Source organism: Nicotiana tabacum, chromosome 17, assembly GCF_000715075.1.
Source record: "Nicotiana tabacum cultivar K326 chromosome 17, ASM71507v2, whole genome shotgun sequence".
NCBI lineage: Eukaryota > Viridiplantae > Streptophyta > Magnoliopsida > Solanales > Solanaceae > Nicotiana > Nicotiana tabacum.
This window is the reverse complement of record NC_134096.1, coordinates 137,543,209-137,567,736: the sequence shown is the minus strand read 5'-3', so window position 1 is coordinate 137,567,736 and position 24,528 is coordinate 137,543,209. Positions and strand designations below refer to the sequence as shown.

The window sequence follows — 24,528 nt, the reverse complement described above, 5'->3', positions numbered from 1 at the left end:
TTTCGGAAACAAGTGCAAAACGGTGTATTTTTGCAGATTCGTATCAAATAACCACTGTTATCCTTAGCCCCACGGTGGGCGGTAAACTGTTTACCCGAAAAAACGGATAGAGTTGAATTTGTACGTAGTTCTAAGGATATGTGGTATAGCTTAATACAAATCATTGGGATAAATAAAAATATCAAATATGGATTGCAAAGAATGCGAAGTGAACAAGGTTGTAAAGAAGATGATTTTTGGGAGTTGGGACTCAGCAAGTTGAATCAATTTATGAAGTTTAAAAGAACAATTCTTCAATATAGGAGAATATGGTGCTTGAATTATAATGTAAGCCAAAAATTGGCTTCTACAAAAATGTAGTCATTCTCTTTATAGTGGATGATCCTACTTTAGATATAATTAAAAATACATAGTGGAGAATTCATGATAAATCAGCTTTTTCCTAATTTTCGCCGAGATTCTCTCCCTTAGTGTGTTTGCAACGGCTCTTGTCTGTGAGCTCGAACTCGATCGGCCTCGGTGTTGGTCGGTAGTACTTCTGGAGCTCGATATGGACTCGAGATCAGGTGATGATTCGGACTCGGTCCCTGCTGGCCTCTGTCCCTTAAGCTCGAAATCATCTCATCTCAGTTCGATTCGGACCCGAGCTCGATGATGACTTCGAACTGGGTGTTTGACCTATACCTGAAATCCAAAGCTTGTTTGTACCATTTTCGGAACCCATCTCGAAGTCTTTCTTCGATCCATTATGTTTCGACCTCGATCGATCGTACGAAGGCCGAAAATCGTATACATGTATAAACTCTGTATTTGTACTAAAAATATATTAAAAGTATAAGAATATTTGGCTTGGATCTCAATTTGTTGGTCCAGTTATCATGTAAATTAACTTGAGATTGTTGTAGGAACCCATAAGCTTAAAATTCTAGATCCGCCTCTCATTCACGACCAAAAGTAAAGCAAGTAATTTTCGCAATTTGGTGAACTTTGTTTCCTGAAAATTAACACTAGATAATAACTTTTTTACAAAAAATATTATTTTCCCTAAATTTTCCTTTTAAACGTAATTTTTTATGTACCTTATTTGCTACGTGGAGTTCTCTTTTGGGAGTTTAAAAGTACGGAAAATGGCAAACAATACCCTTAACGTATTGAAAATGGCTCAAAAATACCATTCGTTAACTTTTTGGTCCGTAAATGCCGCTAACATTTGTTTTTGGGCTCAAACTTACCCCTATATCTAACCGAACTAACCTGGTCAATTTTTTGACTTTAACTTCGCCATGTGGTATTTTCTTAACCTGCCACGTATATTATTTGTATTAAATAAAACCCACCTGTATATTTTAAAATACCCAACTACCCTGACCCGCTCCTATATATTTGGACGGTCGGCTAAAAATAATTATATTCGCTAGTTAAATATATAAAAAATATACATTAATTATATATAAAAAAATATATATATTATACATTAATATTTTAATATATATTTTACATGATATTATTTTTAGGACTATACCGTATAATTTCTCCTAAAAATAATATCATGTAAAATATATATTAAAATATTAATATATAATATACATATTTTTATATATAATATAATCAATATATATTTTTTATATATTTAACTAGCGAATATAATTATTTTTAGCCGACCGTCCAAATATATAGGAGCGAGTCAGGGTAGTTGGGTATTTTAAAATATACAGGTAGATTTTATTTAATACAAATAATATACGTGACGGGTTAAGAAAATACCACATGACAAAGTTAAGGTCAAAAAATTGATCAAATTAGTTTGATTAGATATAAGGGTAAGTTTGAGCCCAAAAATAAATGTTAGGGATATTTGCGGACCAAAAAATTAACAAAAGGTATTTTAAAGTTAATTTCATTGTTGGCCATTTTCGGTTAAAAGTATATAAAAAGTTCCTACGGTCCAAAACGTCCCAAAATTGCGTCTTTGTCAATCAACCACACGGAACCCCAAAACCTAAAAGATAAAAGAAAAAGAAAACATGAGAAAGCCCCCCCCTCCCCCTCCCTTGGTTGTAGTTGTAGCAAAAAGTTCAGTGTTTACACTTTAGATTTTACCATCATCATCATATTCTTCTTCCTTCCGTATCTCCTCCTTTTATTCTCTTTCTCTCTCATTTTCAACGGTTCATCATTGCATGCACCCTATAATGGAACCCTAGGAGTTTTCAGTACTCTTCTACAACACGTGGGTGCTCCTATATTAGAACACTAAAAACATATAATTAGTCTCTTTCAATGGCTTGTTTGGGCGACGACACTTGGTTCGCTCTTTCTCAAATGCGCAGCGCCTCGTTAACCCTCCAAGAAAACTCAGAAAATTTTGGACCCGATAATTCAGCCATGGGAGAGTACCGCTTGGAAAAAGTCTTTCCAGTTTACGCTGTTGGAGTATCCGAGCCCGACCCGAACTTGATCGTCTCAGTTGACAATACAGCTTCTACTGTAGGTGACCCTATCTGGGATGCTGTTAAGCTTGACGCTAAGTTGGAGGTATTCTTGAATTCATCGAGATTTTAGCTTTACATATTTTTTCTTTTAACCACCGTGTATTGACCAACTAAATCCGTACCTGCATCGTTTCACAAGAATCAAGATATCTGCATCTTTCCGCCTACGTTTAGTCAGATAAGAAGAAACCACGACTTTGTTGAGATATGAGCCAGTTTTTTGACATAGCTTTACATTAATTTCACCTCGGACAACTGTTTCATTCAAGTTAAAATGAACCGACTAGGATCAAGATTTATTTTTGTATCAGTTTCTAGTTCTTAGTCTTTTCATTTCTCTGCGAAGTGTTATTTTTTGTTGGAAATAGTCGTTCTTGGGATTGGATTTATATCAGTGGTATGATTGCTAAGGATTTAAGTTGTATATACTAATTAATACTAGCTAGTTTAATCGGTTGAAGGCTTGAAGCTCTTGTTTCCAGGTTACCGATTCACACGTGCTATAGATGGTTACTTGTAGCTTAATTTTAACTAACCTGATAGATTAATGATATTGATATCAATTAATCCGACTTCTAATGCTCTATGTTAATATTGCAATCAAATAGATTTTTTTGAGTGTCCAAGTGTTTGTTATCTTTCAGGACGGAGTTAATGTAACAATTTGATAGTTTAATAGTTTGAAAGAAGTAATAAGGAGTAACATAGTGACCAACTGGCCAAACCAGTTGTCTTTTCTACAATCTTGTGACTCCTATTATGCAATTGTTTCAGCTTTCGGTCATTAAGAGTAACTTGTCAAATAAAGATCTAAATCTACTATGTAAGCTTAGGTAGCTGGATTCTCTCGATTTGTTAGTTTTGCGTAGATTAAAATGTTCTTAGCTGAAAGCTTTCAGGAACCATTTAATGTTGTTTCTATTCTGTGATCCAGGCAGAGAAGGAGCCAATATTAAGCAGCTTCTTGTACGCGAGTATTTTGACTCATGATTGTTTGGAGCGGGCATTGAGTTTTGTTCTTTCCAACCGCTTGCAAAATCCTACACTTTTGGCAACTCAATTAATGGACATATTTTCTGATGTAATAATGCACAATAGGTGCATCCAATGTTCTATTCGACTTGATTTACAGGTAATCGGGATTCTAAAAGTACATTCTATTTTTATATACTTTTTGTACTGACAGTTCCTTTTGTCCCTCGTTCTTGACAGGCATGTAAAGATAGGGATCCTTCTTGTTTGTCATACTGTTCTGCTCTTTTGTACCTTAAGGTGCTATTCTTTTGGTCTTTTATTCTAGTTAGCTAATTATTGTTAGTATTTTTGTTTTATCCCGTTTCATCTCTTCACTCTGAAGGATCTGCTTTTATGTCCGCATCATTTTGTTGATTATTGTTTACCGTTACATCAACTTCTTTTGGTAAATGCTATCAATTACCATACTTCATCTAAACACTATTTAAATGCAACAGCCATTAGCATCTATATTCCAATATAATGAACTTGTAAAGGAACCTCATTAAATTTATCCTTGGTTTTTATCTGTTGTCCTGAAAGGCAAACTATTTTTTAGGAAGTCTGTTTCTTATCTTAGTTACCTCCATGCTTGATACTGGTGTTTCTGTATATTATCACCACCTTTTAGCTGATTTCTAGTGAAAGGGTCACAGGGAAAGAGAATCATGATTCTGTGTCTACTTGGAATTTTGCTTTTCTTATATTTGATTGCAATTTTCAAGTTCCTGATATTGAAGCTAATCTACTCAGGGTTATCATTCTTTACAAACACATCGAGTTGCACATGCATTATGGAAACAAGGGCGCAAAGTTTTGGCATTGGCATTGCAAAGTCGAGTTAGTGAGGTAATGTTATATCCTCTACTTGGTGATAGCCATCATTGTCAGGCATTGCACCTATTTCTCGATGTTGCTTCCTTGTAACATAAAACTGTCACTTCAATACAGGTTTTTGGAGTTGATATACATCCAGGTAATCGTTCGAGTTACTCCCCTAACATCTGCAACAAAAGATATGGCTTCTGCTGTATTCTTATCAGTTACATTCTCACAAGAGTTACTTTCGTAAGGGATAATTATGACTAGGTTATACCTGTGTTTGCCTATAAAACAGCTGCCCAAATTGGAGAGGGAATTCTTCTGGATCATGCGACTGGTATTGTTATTGGTGAAACCGCTGTCATAGGGAATAGAGTTTCGCTAATGCAGGTGAGTTATGCTGAATCCTCTATATTGGGTGTTGGTGTCATTTTATACCAATTTCCTGCAATATGGTTTATTTGATTGAGGGGATAAGATAATTAAGCGTTTGCTTCATTTTGCTTATTCGCTTTACCTTTATATTAAAAGATCTAACAGAAATTTGAGTATAATGACTGGTAAATTAAGTGTTTATATGCCTGTCAACATTTTTCGAGTTCTTCAAGCTTAACACAAATCATTGATCAAACATTTTCATTGTCTTGTATCTTCCAGGTTGTTAGTAATAGCCAGTGCTAGCCTTATTAGTGTATGGGATACTTACAGCTGATACACTTATATTTAACTTTTCTTTGCTCTCATCACGTGATCCCTATAACCTTGAACTTGTAGATGGTACATTTCTCCAATTGCACTGTTTTGATTCTTACTTTCCACATTGAAACTTCTACTTCTGCCTTCTTTTTCTTATTTGTTTTTTTCCCGTTAGCCCAAAAAAAGCTAGCAAAAGGTTATGTTCAGCAGATACTTTCGTTCTTTTGGAGTTTTTTTCCCGATGTTCTGCTATTGTAAAGGGCTGGTACAGATGTTGAACAAGGAGATTCCGTTCCTAGAGTTATGATTTTCCCAATTATCGGAATCCTTCCCGCTACGTCTCCTACAATTTCGCCTAAGTTTTCTCTACTGATCATGAGCACTCGACTTATCGTAATTCTCTCTTGAGCAACTACTATAATGTACTAGTCATATTCTCTCGAATTACGCTAGCTCGCACGTTTTCACCGCTCACTATGATCACGTCAAAGCTTTGTTATCTCTAATCCCACTTTTATTTCCTCATTATGTTTGGACGTGTAGACCTCGGCCCCACCATATAAATATCTCTTAAAGTTAGTTTTTGAAGGGGGAGACATTATTGGAGAGGAAAAAGGCTACAAGAACACTTGGGAGCGCGGATCACAAGAGTTTTTCTCTCCGTTCTTCCTTAATCTGTAGTTTAATGCTTTTGAATATTACTATGATTGTTTATACAATTATGAGTAGCTAAACTCTATAGGGTTTGATAGAACCGCACAAAGTCAAAGCTGGACAAAATTGGGAGGGCATTACTAACATTTTACTTGCCTTGGCCAACTTAGGGAAGGCCGAAGGGTCCTTTTACCTGCGCTTTAACCAACTCAAACAAAAACCCTGAATCCTATAGTGAATTCCATTTATTACCCCTCAGGTGATTAGTGAGTTATAAACTAGAGCGCCGACCCTTGTGAACCTGCTCTCTAACCAACTTAAACTTTAAATCTCTAAATCCTATTGTGAAGCTCATTTATTGCCTCCCAGCGTAGATAGTAGAACCCCATGCTCTTCCTCATGTATTTGTCTTTAAACATAGCATAACTTATTATTCATGCCCCACAGTATGTCTACATATTTGGTCGGTGGAGATGCTTGTCGGTAGAAATTCTCTTTAAGACTCTTTTTTCACCTAAATATATTTTGGGCAGGGGGTAACCTTAGGAGGAACTGGGAAAGAAACTGGTGACAGGCATCCCAAAATAGGTCAAGGTGCACTCATTGGAGCTAGTGCAACTATACTTGGAAATATAAAAATTGGGGAAGGTGCAATGGTTGGTGCTGGTTCCCTTGTAATGAAGGATGTCCCTCCCCACAGGTGGGGTACCATATATTTTAAACTTCTGGTTTATCTGTAAAATAGTTCTGATAATACATGATGAATTGGTTGTGATGTGCCTTCTATTGGTTTTACAGTATGGTGACAGGAATACCAGCAAAGGTGATTGGTTATGTAGATGATCAAGATCCATCTTTAACAATGAAGCATGGTATGTTTGTTTTAGCAGACTAGCAGTATATTCTTTTCTCTTGGAAGCTCGCTCTATTGCGGTTTTGTTTTATTATGATATATATGCCACATATGCATGTAAATATTAGTAGAAATTGGTTGCTTTGAGAAGAAGGGAAAAAGAAAGTAATGCTGCCCTCTCCTGCAAGAGTTAGCTCCTTTTGTCTTAAGGAGGAACAATATGATGGATCTTCTTTATCAGGTTATTTAGGTCTTGCCTTCTTGGAGGATGGTAAATGGGAGAATTCCGAGCCTCTTGACTGTAAAAGCTTTTCCTGGAAGATCCGATTTGAGTTGATTTGTTCAGAATACATATGTCTGTCTACATGAATTATATGGGAACACTAAGGTGGAGTAAAGAGATTCTACATTTAACCCTTTCTCCTAGGAAGCCAATGAAGTATCCTATTGTGGCCATTTTGGGCTTAAGTAAGCAGAATAATATAGGTTGGCAGAGAGAGAGAGAGAGAGAGAGAGAGAGAGAGAGAGTCCAAAATTATTATTGACTGACACTTTTTTTTCTCTCTAAAAAGACGCAGAGATAATGTCAAAACATGAGCGAAGCAAGGTGCATAGATTTGAACAAATGGATCCTAGATGGAAACTTTAAACAGAGACAGTAAGATGTAATACAATTCAAAATGAAAAAAGAACATGGGAGGTCATTACGGTCATGATCAATATTCATCTTTTACTCCATCAAAGTATGATGATGTTTAATAGTGTCAAAGTAAACGTCTTCACGAGAAGATGACTCTTGCAAGAAAAGTTTCTAATTTCTTTGAGTTAGCAAGAGCTGACATATTAGGCCCCCTGAATTCTCACCAGCCTAATATCCTAATAGCTAATACTGACTGATTATACTGAAAATTTAACATTCCTTTGTTGTATATAGTGATCTGCAAAAATATGATAATTATAAATTTTGGTGTGTTATTATTTGATTACTCGTGAGCTACCAACAGGAAAGTTTCATTGCTTTCTTCATTCCCTTTGCTTAGAAGTTAACTGCTCATTGCTTTCTACTGCCATATTGCAGATGCCAGCAAGGAATTTTTTAAACGAGTAGCCATTAGCTGCAATGAAGCAAGATCTAACGGTGAGATTTCATTATGCAGTATGTTGCTTAAAGTAGGGATATATTTGCCTTAGTTGGAACAAATCAAAGCCCTCCAGTTGGACTTGAGCTTTGCCCCTACAGCAGCTTCTGCCTGGAATCAAGCTATCCTTTTTGCTACATCCAAATCAATAATAACGAAGTTATAGAAGTTCCAATTTGGCTCTTCTCTTTTCTTTCTTCACCCAAGTAGGTAAGGTGCTTCATAAATACCGCGTAGTATCTTTGCTGTTTCTGAACTCCAGTAGTCAAATCTATTGAAAAAGTTTTCTTACCACTTTTAGCAGTCATGAGTACTAAGTCAGATCTTGTATTAGCAGGCATCATATTTTTGGTTAGCCACATAATTCTTATTGTGCTCTGTATTTCTTCGTGACAGGAGCTGTGGCTTCAGAGAGGGACGATGGTGCAACGTGAGAGATTAATGAACTCCATTTGACTTAACTTACCCCATTCACTTCAACATGGTGAAAATGGTTTTAGTGTTTTCACCATCTTAAATATAGGATTCTGAAAAGAAAAATAAGGCTCCTTTATAGATTGATGGTCATTCAATCTGCGTGTAATGCCATGTAATTTGTGCCAAGATGAATTATGTATTTGTTATTCCAAGAGATAGTCATTTGTATATTAGACTCATCATTCAGCAACATTGTTGTTTGAATTAGTGCCAGAATGAGGCCGTTTGCAAATATTGGGAGAAACTGCTGTCTAGTGTTGTTGACTAAATTTTATACATTTCCTTCTGTTAATTTGGATACAAAGTCTTACTCTGAATTCATCGAGTTTATGTGAGAGCTCTGGCATGTGAGTCGAAGCTCAAGGTACATGCGTTACGGGTTCGATTCCCCACCTTGTAATTCTTTTTCTCCTTTCTTCTTGGTAGGAAAAAAAAAATTAGAGATACATCCGTCTCGCTTTTGTATGATCAGTACTATTTTTTTACTGACATTTTTTGGGTCCAAGTGTGGATTATTCTACTTATAAATTATCAGATATAACATTTAAACTTTCGACAATTCATATGAATTTAACTAGCTTGAAACTGCCATATAGTTTATTTATCAAACCAACTTTTCGATTATTATTTCAATATTTCCTTTCACTACTACTAATGAAATATTATATTAAATTAATAGCTAAAATTTGTGTGCGCACTTATTAATCTCCATATATTGGGTCGTGGGGAGGTACTTCGATTTGGTTTCGTCACCACTTAACCACCACTCTAGTTTCTCAATGCCACTTACTGAGTCTAAGCTAGCATTTGAACATATATTTGATTGAAATTTACAAAAATAATTTTTAAAGTTATGTTGAAAAATAAATTTTGAAAGTTGAAGTTGTGTTTGGACATGCATCTTATTTGAAGAAAATTTGGAGTTTTGTGAGTGAAAGAAAATTTTTCACCCAAAAAATGCCTTAAAACAGTTTTTGGGAACTTGTAAATTTTTGAATTTTTATTTCCCAATTATATTTCATAAACAAGCAATATTTTCATTTTTTTTTTTTTAAAAAATGAAGACAAAATCTTTGACCAAACGAGAGCTAAGTATTTTAAGGAATTTTTTACGAGATCAGTTCGATTTTATAATTTTATATTTCTCAGTAAGATTTTCATATTAAGTTAGCAGGAATGTTAAGTAAAATTACATGTTAAACTATAAATTTACAAGTCACCATGGAATTCTTACGTAAAATTACATTATCCAATTTGTTGATATTATTGTGGATCATTAATAAATATCTATTTGAAAAATAGTTTTCCTCGACCAAACCAAAAACTACTAGCCAAAAAAATATTTTTCTTCCAAGTAAACAAGAGAAAGTTAGAAAAAGCAGATAGTATGCGGGAAGCTGTAGTCTGGGAAGCGTGAGACTGCAAACTCCACCCACGCCTCACGCGATCTCAGAGTTTTCCCCTGTCTTCTCACGCTCTTTGCGGACTATTGAGTATCTCAATCATAAAGGGATTTAATAATATTCACTCTCAAACCCATTAATTCTCTCTTTTTGCACCTCTGTACATTTCACCAGATCTGCAGTTCCCCACTGCTTCATCCATATTACTTCAAAGGTTAGCCCTTTTTTCTGTGTCAATGCATTTGGTAATTTAGCTTTGTGGATTAAATTGAGATTGGTTCAATTTAGTTAAGCGTACGATCTGGTTGATACTGTAATCTGCAAATGTTTAATTTAGCAACGGAAATATGAATTCAGCTATTAAACCTCAACCTCTATTGAATTTCCAGTGTTCTTTGGAAACAATGAATAGGAGCCAATTTCCTGTGTTTGCGCAATTAAAAAAAAAAAAAGGTTACATTGGTGTGAACAATGTGAGATGATGATAGGGAGATAGTCTGTGAAGTGTGGAAGCTTATACTAGCTTCCATTTCATCGAATTAGCTTGCCCGTTGGATCTTTCTGTGTCACTTCTATTTACTTTCCAGAATTTGACATTCAAATAGGAGCTTCTTTAATCAAGGGAGACAAAAAACACGAGGCGCTTTCTTCCCATATGCTTAAGCCTTGGTGGTCAGAGTTACTCGGTACCTCTGTTGGTGGGAGGTAGCAGGTACCCGGTGGAATTATCAAGGTGCAAGCCGGCTGTGAGGAGCTTTTTTAATTTTGCTGATAGTAAGGAGCTTTCAAAGCTGATATTTGTGTTACTTTATCTTGGTTCTTTACTTTCAAGGCTGAATTACATGATGCGGTTTTTGTGGATTATTTATTTCGTGTTTTGTGATTGTTACTCATTGCAGTTGATGGTGAAACAATTTAATCCCTCCTACTTTGAGGCAAAAGCCGAAACAATGGAGGGAGATATTAATAGTGGGGCTGCAGATAATCACTCGGAAGATGCTAGCAAAACGGAGAAACAGTTCAATAACTTCAATATTGAGAGTAATCATGTAAAGGAGAACGGAATTTATGATGGTTATCAACATACAGGTGATAGCCATGATGATCTTGTACAAATGCTTGTTGAACTCAATTTCCAGAATGAATATCTGAAATCTCAGATTGTGGGGTGGCAAAACATCAACCTGTATTCTGATGAATCTGGCCAACAAGTGAGAGTAGTTGGGCATGAAAATGGGGCAAGTGATAATTCATTTGATCTTAATGAGAAGATAGAATCCTTGGAGAGGGAACTTTTGGAGGAAAAACAAACACGAGGTGCGGCTGAGGAAGCACTAAAGCATGTTCAGACTCTATACTTAGAAGCAGACACAAAGGTCCAAGAGCTGTCTGCCAAAGTTGCTGAAGGTTGTGATTTACTTTGACTTCTATTTTCATCTTCAAGTTGCTTAAATTCAACATCAAATATAGAACTTGAGCTTTGATGATAAGTTCTAAAAGTGTAGTGATGTATTTTCACTGGTAGTTGCAGATTCTTTTGGTTTTCTTTTCTTAGTTTCAATCGATAAAGCAGATAAGCTATTCTGAAGTCGATAAATGGTTTGTTTGAATAGTACAACATAAGATGGATCAGGAAATAAAAGAACGTGATGAAAGGTACTCAGAGCTAGACTCAAAGTTCAACAGACTTCACAAACGAGCAAAGCAGCGCATTCAAGAGGTGCAGAAGGTAAATTCTGAGATCATCCTCTTTTATTTGATAAGTCTGATGTCTTTCATTAATATCTCATCAGAACTTGGTCAACTTTACTAAAGTTTTTTACATGTACAACACTTTCGGAATTCTAGCAAACCATCCATTGATAATAGTATTTTCTCACAAACCAAAAACACAAATGAAACCGAAGAGGACTTTTGTTTATGGATAGGTGGTTATCAACTCCTTCAAATTTTACTACTCTTTTCCCTCCAAATCGTCCAAAGAAGAGAATTTCAACTACTCTTTTCTTCTTTATATGCATCTTCCTTGCCCTTCAGCTTATCGTTGCCTTTGCACTAGGAGTCACCCATGATATATTGAAGAGGGGGCACTATGGACCATAACTCCGACGTGAAACTCCCCCCCCCCCCCCCCCCCCAACACACACACACACACACACACAAAAAAAAAAAAAAAAAAAACCTCCGACGTGAAACTACATTGTAGAGGAAGATAGCCTACTCTTCCATTTAGGTTGAGATGGCTGCTTAGTTGTTGGATTGGTGTTGATAGTAAGTTACTTATGCTCAGTAGACTGTCCCTTAGTTCAAAAGAATTGTAGCTCAAAAGAATCGGACTAGTTCACTTGTGAATCTGCCCTTTGTGAATTACAGCATTGTGGAATGGTTTAAGAGCTGCTGATTAAAAACTTAAGTGTGTCCTTGATGAAAACAAGTCCAAAAGTAGAGCTCAATTCGCCTGAACTTTAAATCAACTAAGACAAGCATGAAAGCACTGTTTGAATAAAGTGGAGGAATCATGAATGTGGTCATGATGTGGTCTTATTTTCTTCTCTTCCTAAAGATGCAATTGGCTTGGAAATTAAAATTAAAAATGCCGTGGACAAGTTAGTCAAGTTGTCCATTAGTTGTTTTCATTTATAAAGCGAGAATCACAATAATTAACTGTTCTTTGTCGAAGTTCTGTTTATTTAGGAAAAAGATGATCTTGAGGCCCAGTTTCGTGATGTCAATGAGAAATCCGAGCGTGCGGCTTCTCAACTGTCTGCATTGCAGCAAGAACTGGAACGCAGTCGACAACACGCTCAAGAGGCACTGAAAGCAATGGATATGGAGAGACAACAGTTACGAAGTATGAACAACAAGTATGTTCTCCTCATGAATTTAGTTGACACTGCTCATCTACAAGTGATTTTGATGGATTATCTGCTTATTATTTTAAATTAGCTTTAAAGGAAAAAAGAAAAAGGAAAAGAGCAAAGAGATATCAACAGAGCTACATGTCGAAAAACTTCTTGATTTTCTTTTTGATGAATTAAGAAGATTTCATTAAAATTGCATCAAGAAGATGCAGTAGGTAGAATAGAAAAGAGATGAAGTAGTTATCTACTTAGCTCCAATATATGAGTAGCTACCCTAAGATCAGGGAGCAAACGACGTCCAAAAGAATTTCAGTACTATTTATAGGGGTCAGAAAGTTCCAGCTAAACAAGATAACCAAGCATCTGGCTTTCAAGGAGTATGTTGGAGTTGAGATACCTTAAAACAGCTGAGTTTCGTCTCTATCCAGATACACCAGAAAATAGTTGTTGGGATCATTTTCCAGATCCCTTTGATGGCATTATCAACTCTACAATAACACCAGCTTACATATGCTTCTTTAATTGTCTGTGGCATGACTCAACTTAGACCAAAAATAGAATAAAAGATGCTCCAAAGGTCGAATAACTTCTTGATTGAGCTACAACATTATCCTTTGAGCTCCTCCAGTGTCCATATACTAACTGAGCAAATAATTTTTCAAGTATTTCTGACTAAGAAGTTACGTACGTGGACAGACTGGATGCACGCCTGACCAGAATGAAAGCTGTCTCCTGCGACGCTTTCATGCTTTTGACTTCAATCGATGATCATTTATGGTTCTTTAGTTGGTTAAAATATGTGAAGGCTTTAATTTTTGTCAATTTTTTTTATCAAGAACATATGTTTGCCTCCCCTGTGTGACAAGAAAGTGCCACTGTTGCTCAAAGGTAAGTTCTAAAGAGTGGTGGTTAGACCAGCAATGTTATATGAGCCAGAGTGTTGGCCGTTAAGAACTCACATATCCAGAAGATGAAAGTAGCAGAAATGAGGATATTGAGGTGGATGTGCGGGCACATTAGGATGGATAAAATTAGGAATGAAGATATTCGGGAGAAGGTGGGTGTGGCTCTGATGGATGACAAGATGCGGGAAGCAAGCCTCAGATGGTTCGGGCACGTGCGGAGGAGAAGCCCGAATCCCCCAATGAGGAGTTGTGAGCGATTGGCTTTGGCGAGTACGAGAAGAGGTATAGAGCGGCCCAAGAAGCATTGGGGGAGGTGATCAGGCAGACATGGCGTGGCTTTAGATTTCCAAGGACATGGCTCTTGATAGGAAGGTGTGGAGGTCGAGCATTAGGGTTGTAGGTTAGGAGGTAGTGGAGCACCTTTATACTTCGTACCAAGTGAGAGGCTAGTCTGATAGGGTTGTGTCCTAGACTGCTACTGGTTATTGTTGTGTCCACACTGTTCTCTTACTTTTCATAGTACCGAGCCTTACGTACGTGTTATTCTTATTGCTTTTCATCTATTCTCTGGTACTTATGATGCTGCTATTATTTCTATGGTTTCTGTTGATGGTACTGATATATTGTCTTTTTCGTCTTCTTGAGCCGAGGGTCTATCGGAAACAGCCTCTCTACCCTCTTGGGGTAAGGTCTGCGTACACTCTACCCTCCCCAGACCCCACTTGTGGGATTTCACTGGGTTGTTGTATATGTTTGCCTCCCCTCTTATTCAGCTTGCATTCTGTCAATCTGTCTTATCTTTTTCACATAGAAATTGCTCGCTTTAATTATAGAATCAATGTTCTCTTTTTTTTTTTTTAAACGCAAGCCAAGTCCTTATTAGATAGTTACATCAGGCTCTGGAATAGTCAATTTTGTTTAGACGCAAAGCTAGTTCATGTCAACTGATCCCTTACGTTCTATTGATTTTGTTATATCAAATAATTGCAGTATTCCTGTTCTGAATGTGAAACTTTCTTTGAGATTTTCTAATCTTAAGATACTTTCTATCCTTCTTATTTTCACTTTATATAATTGTTGATTTTTAGGCTCAGAGACAACATTGAAGAGCTGCGCCGTTCTTTGGCACCAAAAGAAATTGCTCTGGAGGCATCACAGCAGGCGCTTTTAGAGAAAGAGCAGGTATGAAGCCATAAGAAAGTTTTCACACCATGTGTCAAGTTACATGCCTATAATCAGAAATGGTGTCAATTGCTTAATGGCTTCCTGAGTCAACCTTATGTCTTTACCCATCTTACTTCTAAGCATTTCTTAGTTCCTTTTGGCACTTGTATGCAATTTTCTGTACGTAGGTGGTTAAGCTCTAAGTTGAAACAGGAATATACCCTGCCACATGGGTGCTCACACCTGACACACACATACCCGTGAAAAAGTAAAAAAAGAAGAGACAGAAAGGAAGAAATGAAGGCGGAACAAGGGAATAGGAAGAAATAGGACAACCAAATAGGACTGGGTTGAACCATCGCTAATCTACTTATCATGTTTGGTAAACTAAAAAAAAACTTAAGAATCTTTATTCCCTCTGCATCACAGATAAAAAAGGGAGAGGGGAATGGAAGGGAGATAGGCAGTGGGCCCTGGAATTAAGGAGAGGACAAAGACATTTAGGACACTGTACTGGTCTGAAAGAAAGGAGGGAGACAGTTAAAATGCTCCGTATTCTTTTCCCAATGTCACTGTAGTGCTCACTGTTTTTATTTATCAGTTCTGCAGAATAAATCTAGCCCTTCAATCTAGATTATTCGAATTAATTGTTCTGCTTAAATTACATCAAAGGCAAGCTCTTCATTAGCTCAACTATCCCATTTGCTCGGCATAGATCATCACTTGAGTTGTCTTCACTTCCCTCAGCATAAGGTCGGGATTGGAAGATCCAATCTTAGTCTTGAAAATGTAGTGTTGGTCTTTGTATCTGACGATAGGAAGTTTCAACTTCCTTGAAGCATAGTGCGAAAAAGTCTTTTGACTTTCATTGTGCGGGTAAATGGCTATATAGAAATATTATTAGTAAAACTGAAAGAAATAGGACAAGGCCAGGCTCCAGTTTGAGGTGGGCTCTCGGAGGAGGGATAAGAAGAAAAGAGTCTGATTATTAGCATCAAGATTGGATTCAATGCTAAATGTTTGTATGCCCAAAGCTGGTTCCTTGTTATAGACTTTTGTGTTATTGGAGGCTTATGAATTTTTATCCTTTGCTATGTCATTTCCATGTTCGAGAAAGCAATTCTGAAATCAGATAACCTAAGTGATGTCTGAGGCATTAGATGAAAACTTTCAGATTAGTGAGTAGACAAGTTGATCTGGCAGAACTCATTAAACCAACAGATCAAGTTGATTTGGCAGTGTGGCATTTGTTGATCTGTGCTTACCTTTTTTTCTTTTATAAGAAAATTGTTAGTAAATTTACTATTTGTCTTTCTTTTCACTGGCAAAAGGGCGTCTTTAAAGCTCTTTAAATTTGTAAATACTATTGTCAAAGGAGAAATAGCTCGAAGAGTGCCAATTATCAGCTGCGGCTTTAAGTACATGGTGCCGGAGAAAGCTGGTTTTGAGAAGAAAGGCAAGACGAAAAATCAATAAGTATAATGTAAGAAAAAATTAACTGTAAACAATGAAGTAGTGGATTGGGAACTGCAAACATATGAAATTTGTGAAGTAAAACTCATGTCAATCAAAGTTAAGAACTGTTCTAAATCTCCAATTCAGATGCAAGATACAATTTTAAGTTTAATTCAGATACTTGCTAGTTTTCTTATACTAAATATTAATTTCATGTTCTTTTTCACTCAATATTCATCCATAATATTATTAACTAATTAATACATCACTCTATCATCGTTATCTATCATATAGTGTTACTCACTTCAAGATAGATCCCGTGGGTTTAGAGGCGACGACCATGGTGCATTGAAGCTTGCATAAGCGGCCAAGCTCTTATCCACCTGCTTTCAAGGCGTAAGCGCGCCTCAAGCTGGCCTTTAACTAACATGACTCGACTCTTGAGTTTTTCTTAGATTATTAGTTTCTGATTTTATTGTTGTCCCCTTGTGTCATTTCAGATAAATGTATTTAATCCTTTTGAGATTGAGACAATGTTAATTATTTGTTCTCGTTTTAACAAGATATCTAGTAAAAAGAATCCACTTCTTGAGTTATTTTTCGGGGTTTTCCACTACTATAACTAATTGCACTTCATGTGTGGTGAGGTTATGTGATTTCTTGTCTTTTGTATTTAATCATCTTTAATAGATTGCTAGCTGCCTAGCTGGGTTCAGATTCAAATCAGTGTAAATCTCTGCAGACTTCATATGTGGATGGTTGTCCAGGGTTTTATTCCAGAAGCAAAGACACATTCTGTCTTTTAAATGGCCTCGTGTTCTTTCCGGTTTAAATGGATAAGATTCAATATAAGTCTATCAAGGTCTGGAGAGAAGCTATTGTATTTTCAAGGAGAAATGAGAAGTCAATTTGAGGACCAGGAATCTCATATTGGATAGAAAAAGCTAGAAATAAAACAGTTGTGCAATTCTGAAATTCATGATATTTGTAATGTTCATGGCCTTATCATGGTATAGGTGGCCTATGTTTAAGTTCTCTCTCTGATACATCTCTTGAACTTGGAGGATCTTTGCTTTTCTTAGCATTTATGTAACTGAATCTTGGTTTGCAGAAATTAGAAGAGATGGGAGCATTGCTGCAGGCAGCAGATGAGAAGAGGCAAGCTTCACTTGATGACCTCTCTTCAAAGCACCAGAAGGTACAAGGGCAGTATTAATGCTGATCGTGCTTTAGCTTCTTTCTTTAGTCCTGAGTAGTTTATTTCCTAAATAAAATTCTCTTTTATATCAGCAAAGAGAGATTCTGGAAGCCCAAATTACTGAGGCATTGGCTGAAAGAAGCAAAGCAACTGAAACAATCTCATCCCTACGGGTAATAATTCTATTCCTAGTTGTACACAAGAGGTGGAAGGAATACAAGATATTTAAAACAACTTCATCTTGCTCATCTATATTTTGGTAATTTAATGAGGCATCAACGATCTGACAAATGACATCATTTATATTTCTTGCTCAGCCGATTATTGGTTCCATAGCATTCTCAGGATCCTGTCTATTATGCATTAATTGTTCAAGTTTTGTATCTTCTGGATATACGGAGTTTTAGTGTGTTTTTTTCCTTGTAGACTCTGATTGCGGAGAAGGAGTCTAAGATTGCAGAGATGGATGCAGCTTCCAGTGGCGAAGCAGCAAGACTTAGAGCTGCTGTTGAAACTCTAAAAGGAGACATTATTCATCTGAAAAGCGAACACGTATGAGCTGACACCTTTTGCCAATTTGACCTTAAAAGTCATTCCTAATTGATGCTTTTCGGTTCATGTCAGTCATTCGAACATTACATTATTCCAAGACAATAAAGTTGCTAAAGTTCCACTCGCTTTTGAGATTGCTAAATTTGAAAAGGAAGTTACTACTTCAATTGCAGTCAAACACCTGATAATGGGCTTAATGGTTGGGAGTCTAAATTATACTTGTTACTCTCTGCCTACCAAAATTTCTTTACCAACCCGTCCCTTTTTAGTTGAGTAGAGGAAAAGGTGGTGGATGAAACTGCTGATCTTCTGAAGAATAGTGTTGCAGTTACTCCTTAGCAGTCATAATATCTAGCTTCGAGAGCCAGTACGGGAACATAGTTAAATATGTGCTGGGAATTCCCTTTTTGATTAACAATTTGATGCGTGTCCCCATAAGGGTCAATTCTCAATCTCCCATGATGTAGTCTTTCATGATCAAATTTGGTCATATGTCCATTATTGTTTGTGCTTTTGTCAAGTGATATGTGTAATGGAGCAAATAACTAACTAATTTGGCCTAAACATTTTCTAAATGATTTTCTCTCGTCTCTGGTAAGATGTGTAGCCTATTTTTTTTTTAAAATCTTTTTACAACTGTAATGTTTTTTATTCATTCAGGAGAAAGAAAAAGATAGTTGGGAAACCACCTGCCATTCACTCAGAACAAAGCTGGAGATTGCTGAGAGTAACTGCATCCGTGCTGAGATTGAAGTAGCCAAATTTAGAAGTACATCCCTGTATTCTGGTTATTTACCTTGTTTTAGAAGATGAATTTGGATCTTATACTTGTTTTCCTCAATTTAGGTCAGCTGGAGTCAGAATTATCAGCTCAGTCTCAGGTGTTAAACGCAAAAGAGGCTGAATTGATGGCGACCAAAGAAGAGGTAATTCTAATCTCTTATTCTAACTCGTATTTTTCGTCTTCTCGCAAATGTTTTGGCACCATTTAATTTTATTAAGATTAGGACGACTGAATCTGTATACACATCTGAATTTTAAGATGTTGCATCAAGATCTGAATGCTGGATAATTAAGACTGTTTTTTCCAGCAATTGAATGTTGATACTTTATCTTTATTTAAAACTAATAAATATAATTCAAATAAATTGCTAATAAATATTATATCTACAAAATATTAGAAAATATGTATTAACATGGTGTTATATAAATTGTTTATTTGATGAATCACACTATAAAAACTAGCGGCAGTGACTGGCGGTGGTGGTGGTCGGCTATAATAGCTGTAAGGTGGTGGGTGGTGCTTGTGGTTGTATGGAGGAGATTGGAGATGGTGGTTGTGCAGCTGTGGCCGGAGCTGATAGATATCGGTGATGGCCACAGTGGAGGTGATGGTTGTGCAATAGCAGTTAGTGGTAGAGGTGGTTGGTAGTGGTGACTAGTGGTGAAGGTGGTTTGTGGTGGTGATTGTGCAGAGGAGACTGGTGGTAGAGGCAGTTGGTTGTGGTGACTAGTTTTGAAGGTGGTTTGAAGGGTCAGCACTGGTGGTTGTGCGGTGGAGGCTAGTGGTGGTCAATGGTGGAGGTGGTTGGTTATTTGGTGGTAATGGTTGACGGTTGTGGAGGTGGCTGGTGGTGGAGGTGGAGGTGGTTGGTGGTTGTGGTTGCACGGTGGTGGTTGGGGGTGGTAATATTCACTGGAATTTTAAGTGAACGCTCTTAATGATTTTAAGACTGTGTACAAGATCCGAATTATTCAGACCTATTAATAGCTAATAAGTGGATGTGAAAGAAAAAAAAAAGCACTCAGTAGGCTGACGTTCGATGATTTAGATTCAGAGCTTTGCCTGATTAAAAAAAAGGAATCAGTTTCAGAGCTCCATCAACAGCAAGCATATAGGGCCTTAGTCGGAGATATTCCAAGTTGATGGATGTTTGGATGCTTATTACTCTTTTCTGTTTCTGCTGGTTATTAGTTACTGCTTTCTTTAACCAAAAATCTACCCAAAAAGTATATGCGTTAATAATTTCGTCATTCTTTAATTCCCAGATTATAATTCCAGTATTACTTGTCCATAAACCAAAACCCTCAATAGAATTAGGCGAGTTTAGGATGTTGAGTAACTCGTCATTGACTTTAACTATTTCCTCCATAAGAGTTTGGTATTAGAGAGAGTTTTGTTGCATGAAAAGTGGGCTAATATTTATTACTGCGATACCAAATGTTGACTCAAATGCTCTTTGCTTTATGTATCATGATTTGCTCTTCTATGGTAACTTGCAGATCAGTCGCATTCAAAGTGAATTTTCGTCTTACAAGGCTCGTGCTCACGCACTTCTTCAGCGAAAGGATGCTGAATTGGCTGCTGCTAGGGACAACGAACAACTTAAAGCACTTGAGGAAGCATTGAAGGTACATGCTTCCTGGTGTTACTATCTAACATGCGAAATGCTTTGGATTAACAGTTTAACATTAAGGTTGTTTAATTGTTGCTAAAACATTAAAATCTTTGCTCTTTTAGGAGGCTGAGAAAGAGGTAATGTCAGTCTCTTCTGAAAGGGATAAAGCCCTTGAAGATCTAAAGGACACTTTAGCTAATCATGAGAAGGAACTTTCAGACAGGTAATCCGAGTTAATGACTTGTTTCAATGTCCAGATGGACCTGAAAACAAATTTTGCGCGGTTTTGTTTTTGACGTGCTTTTTTCAGACATTCACAGTATGCATCTCAATAAATCTGGTTGCAGTTTGTTTATCTTCTTCTGTTTGTTGAATATTAAGCTCACACACATTGACGTTCTCTTAGCTCATTCACTCCCTCAGGCACAATTGTTTTGAATCTAAATTGTTGAAGTACAGTGAGCTTTTTACAGAGTTGATTTAGTTTTTTATTGCTTAAGGAGAATGAATTAACACACTTATCCATCAAATCCTTTCCAGAGATGAAGCTCTTCGTGCTACAGAGCAACAGATCAGAAGCATGGAAATGAAGCTCAATTCTGCTTTTTCTGCCCACCAAAAAGAGAAGGAAGCATGGGAAATAAACCTTCAAAATGTGGAAGAAACATGGCGATGTAATCTTAATTTATTATGATTATCAACCTTTCTCTTTATGTATTGCCATTTATTTAGCTTCCAAACAGATATATCATTCAAGATACTATTTTGCAGTGAAATGTGATGCATTTAAAGCGGAGAGTGCGGTTACCTCCAGTGATAATGTTCAAAAAGAACTAGAGGACCTCAAACTAAGCTGTAAAAAACTGAAGGTAATGATTTAAAATCATATTATGATCATAACACTTTTTAGTTTTAGTGATACTGAGTTCTTTAACTTGTAGGAAGAGCTTGATTCTTTTCGTGACCTTGCTGATAAGATGATTGAGGAGAAGGACAATGAGATCTCTCGACTTCTAGATGATAATGAGAACCTTCGCCACAAACTTCAGTCCAAATTCTTTGTAAGTGAATCAGTCTCCAATTATCTATTCATACTGTGTCGTTCATGTATCTGCTTTAGCAATGCACCCATTTAACATTTGTATTCAAGCATTCTGTTAAAATCATTATCTTTCTTCTGCAAATCTCAGGCCGATCACAATGGCAATTCCAATGCAGGAGGTATAAGATCTTCAGCACTTTTTAGTTCATTCTACAGTTTAAAAGAGAATTCTTAACTAGTTGCTTCAGTGACTAATACTGCTCTTGGAAATGATTGTACAGTGTATGACAAGCAGGATGCTCCAAATTCGACTACCTCAGCTGCTGAACAACAGATTCTAGTATGGACAATTTTCTAATTACATTACTGTGCAATATTTTCATCAAGTTACTGCGAAGGGGAAAAAAGAAATCAAAAAGAGTGAGGTATAGATGGTATGGGTGGCAACAGTTTTTAAGTCCATCCAAACATGGTCGGACATGCTTTATGCAATTCTTTGAAGACGATAGTTGGATGTCAGGGGACAGGCATTGCCGTTTGATTACGTATGAATGTTTAGGAGTAGGACTGAATTCTATTTCCCGAATCATTTGAGTACATGCAAAAGGTCTAGTGACATACGTGAGGAGAAAGAATTTGTCTTCTTTCCACCTAATAAAGAAGTAATTCTCTGGGGGTTGGAAGTTATCGAATTAGCATTATAAAATCTTGTAGTTACTTGAGGTAGTCCTTGCAAAATCTCTACGTGTAAGAAATTTCGTTCGATAGTTACAACGTGCAAGTTGAGTCATCAATATGGTAATGTTCTGTGAAAGTCTTGTAAATTTAGGTTTTTATGTTTTAATAGACTGCCAAATAATTTCTTAGCCTTGAGGGTGCTATAATGAAGTGGGTATGGTGTGAGGTTTCGATCCCTCAACTCTTAACCAGAGGTCTAGGTTCAAGCCCTAGAGTTGGAGAATCTTTCAGTAGGGCGCATATTACCCCCCTTAGTGGGCCTACCTAGCACGAATCGGGATCAGTTAGGTTATTGAGTTTCGGGTACCGAATGGTTAAACTAGACAAAAAAGAAGAAGGTGGATTCATAATAGAGGTAAAAGGTTCAGCTTCTGTTTGTGTGACATATTTACAGTGGAAGTTGGTAAAGTCATTGGAAGAAAGTATAACAACATTCCAATCTGTAATTTGAGTGGATGGAACTTTTTGAGGTAATCAAAAGCTCTGTATCTGGGTTTTAGTTATTGAACATTAGTTTTTAGCACTCAAAGACTCCATTTCTGTGTCACTAGTCAATACCATTGCTTATTTACACATCTTTGGTTTTCAGGTTTTGGCAAGGCAACAAGCGCAAAGAGAAGAAGAGCTTTCTCAGTCACAACGTCACATTCTCGCACTTCAAGTGAGTTATTCTCTCCAAGAACATCAATATTCTTAAGAGATAGTTCCCTCATTAGACTCTAATGTATTGATTCAGGAGGAGATAGAAGAGCTCGAGCGTGAAAATCGTCTCCACAACCAGCAGGTATGTCTGATATAGAAGTCTTGTATCTGTCAATATACATCATGTTCTGCTTCTAACTTTTGTACTCCATCTCGATAACTAATTCTCTTCTTTCTTGGGGATTGGCTGGGGGAGTGGTTGCTTGAGTTGTTTGGCCATTGGTTTAATGTTTGATTTGGGCTTAGGCAGCTGAATCTTTTCTTGTCGGCTTAGACAACCTCTGTGCTGTCTTTTTACCTGGACTTCTTATGATTTTGATTCTAATGTAATTTTGCTTTTATGAGTGCAGGTAGCTAAGTTGAAAGAAGAGCTAAGAAACATGGATAGATCACAGAAGAGGGAAGGGGTAGATATGACGTATCTTAAGAATGTCATTTTAAAACTTCTCGAGACAGGTAACTTTTCAGTGTTACAGTGAAAAGGTTTAAAATTTGTTCCCTGTAAAAGCAGGATGTTTTTTCAGTTGAACTAAATATTTCCATACGTAATTATTTACTTGTTTGTGATAAATATTTCACAGGTGAAGTGGAGGCTCTGTTACCTGTGGTTGCAATGCTTCTCCAGTTCAGCCCTGAGGAGGTGATATTCTTGTTACCCAATTGTAGTAGCAAACTACTACTTTCATTTCTAAAATATTGCTGATGGTTATGTTAATATATCTCAATGATATTCATGAATAACTGTTAACATAAGAACATGGAGACTTATTGTGACTTGGTACCTTTTAGCTCATCTGACATGGGCAAGTGTATGCATTTTAACTGCAGATATAGGAAACTTATTCAGATAATCATATTTATGCGTCTATGAAATGCAAAATGTAGTTCTATAAAATGAGTAGAAATTGCAAAATGTGCTATCACTTGCGTATATCTTAATTTGGAAGGCATATGCAGCAGAAACTTTTTGCAGTTTTCAGTCTGATGCTGATATTTACTCAGTTAAATACTCCTACGTCGATACTGAGTACCATAGGAGTGTAATAACCTGAAAACCTCATGAGTTTACTCGTGCAGATGCGGAAGTGCCAACAAGCATATCGCTCCTCTATAGAAGCTCAAGCCAGCCCTGCAAAAGATACTTCAGGATCTGGGACTTCACTGTTTTCTAGATTCTCATTCTCTTAACAGCCATTAGATGGTCGCAGAGGTGGTATATGTTGTATAATCCAGCTTCAAGTAGATTGGATAGCCTGGAGCCGACGTGGAAGCAGAGCTGCAGTAGAGGAAATTTTTGTGTTCTTATGTAATTAACAAAGAAATGCCGTGTGAAAAGAGATTTTGTTTGTTGTATAGAACTGATGCAAAAGAAAAGCAGAAAACAAGCAATACGAGATACAGGCAAGAATAGGGCATCCTTTGTCGCTCTTCACTTGAGTTGTATACCAGTGGTATTTCGTTCTTCCATTTTTTCTTTTTGGGTGTAGAGAGAGGGAAGATTACATTTGTTAAAATCATGAAATAATAGTGGAAGAGTTATTCTGAAATCAAAGATTTACGTTCTGATTGCCAGAGGTTATTTGATTACCGCTATGGAGCCAATTGCTTATCACACATTTAAGCGCTGTGTAAGGGGTAGTCATAATTGTAATTAGGAGAAGCTTTAATGTGCATAAAAGCAGTTGCTGGTGTGGTGATTCTCTGGTTGTTGGTGCAATGACTGTAATGATTCTCTAGCTGATTGTCAAAATAAATGTGTATGCTAGACTATGCATCTTGTAAATCCATTTAAATTATACGATTGCTTGTATAACTCGTTTGCTAAAATCACAGAGGAAAAAAAACAATGATCACCCAATATTTATATCAGTTAAACAACAATGGATATTGAAAATTTTCATTGAATATCTATAGTTGGAAGTAAGGATGCACATAGGTCGGATTGGTTCGGATTTTTCAATT

The 24,528-nt window shown here is 36.7% G+C and overlaps 2 protein-coding genes across 4 annotated transcripts; both read left to right on the top strand.

The window, feature by feature from the left end:
* Nucleotides 1-2,002: 2,002 nt before the first annotated feature.
* Nucleotides 2,003-8,391, top strand: LOC107804363 (serine acetyltransferase 2-like). Of its 2 annotated transcripts, none has more exons than XR_012701501.1 (10): nucleotides 2,003-2,535; nucleotides 3,427-3,624; nucleotides 3,705-3,764; nucleotides 4,260-4,355; nucleotides 4,458-4,482; nucleotides 4,624-4,718; nucleotides 6,212-6,378; nucleotides 6,477-6,550; nucleotides 7,610-7,880; nucleotides 8,067-8,391. XR_012701501.1 is itself a non-coding variant. In XM_016628253.2 (10 exons), the coding sequence occupies exons 1-10, from the start codon at nucleotides 2,281-2,283 to the stop codon at nucleotides 8,102-8,104; spliced, it is 1,068 nt and encodes a 355-aa protein (XP_016483739.1). In that variant the 5' UTR covers nucleotides 2,003-2,280; the 3' UTR covers nucleotides 8,105-8,391. The 2 variants fall into 2 exon arrangements, 1 of the variants encoding a protein (XP_016483739.1); XM_016628253.2 differs by having other exon boundaries at nucleotides 7,610-7,669.
* Nucleotides 8,392-9,457: 1,066 nt separating this feature from the next.
* Nucleotides 9,458-24,138, top strand: LOC107804362 (protein GRIP). 2 transcript variants are annotated; one of them, XM_016628251.2, is made up of 23 exons: nucleotides 9,458-9,764; nucleotides 10,156-10,324; nucleotides 10,450-10,957; nucleotides 11,164-11,279; nucleotides 12,245-12,414; nucleotides 14,405-14,498; nucleotides 17,047-17,133; nucleotides 17,226-17,306; nucleotides 17,560-17,685; nucleotides 18,346-18,454; nucleotides 18,532-18,611; nucleotides 19,969-20,097; nucleotides 20,207-20,307; nucleotides 20,625-20,758; nucleotides 20,856-20,953; nucleotides 21,026-21,145; nucleotides 21,275-21,305; nucleotides 21,408-21,466; nucleotides 22,454-22,525; nucleotides 22,601-22,648; nucleotides 22,917-23,022; nucleotides 23,148-23,206; nucleotides 23,644-24,138. In XM_016628251.2, exons 3-23 carry the CDS (start codon nucleotides 10,453-10,455, stop codon nucleotides 23,752-23,754), a joined length of 2,436 nt encoding a protein of 811 aa, XP_016483737.1. In that variant the 5' UTR covers nucleotides 9,458-9,764; nucleotides 10,156-10,324; nucleotides 10,450-10,452; the 3' UTR covers nucleotides 23,755-24,138. The 2 variants fall into 2 exon arrangements, with proteins under 2 accessions (XP_016483737.1, XP_016483736.1); XM_016628250.2 differs by lacking the exon at nucleotides 10,156-10,324.
* Nucleotides 24,139-24,528: the final 390 nt, after the last annotated feature.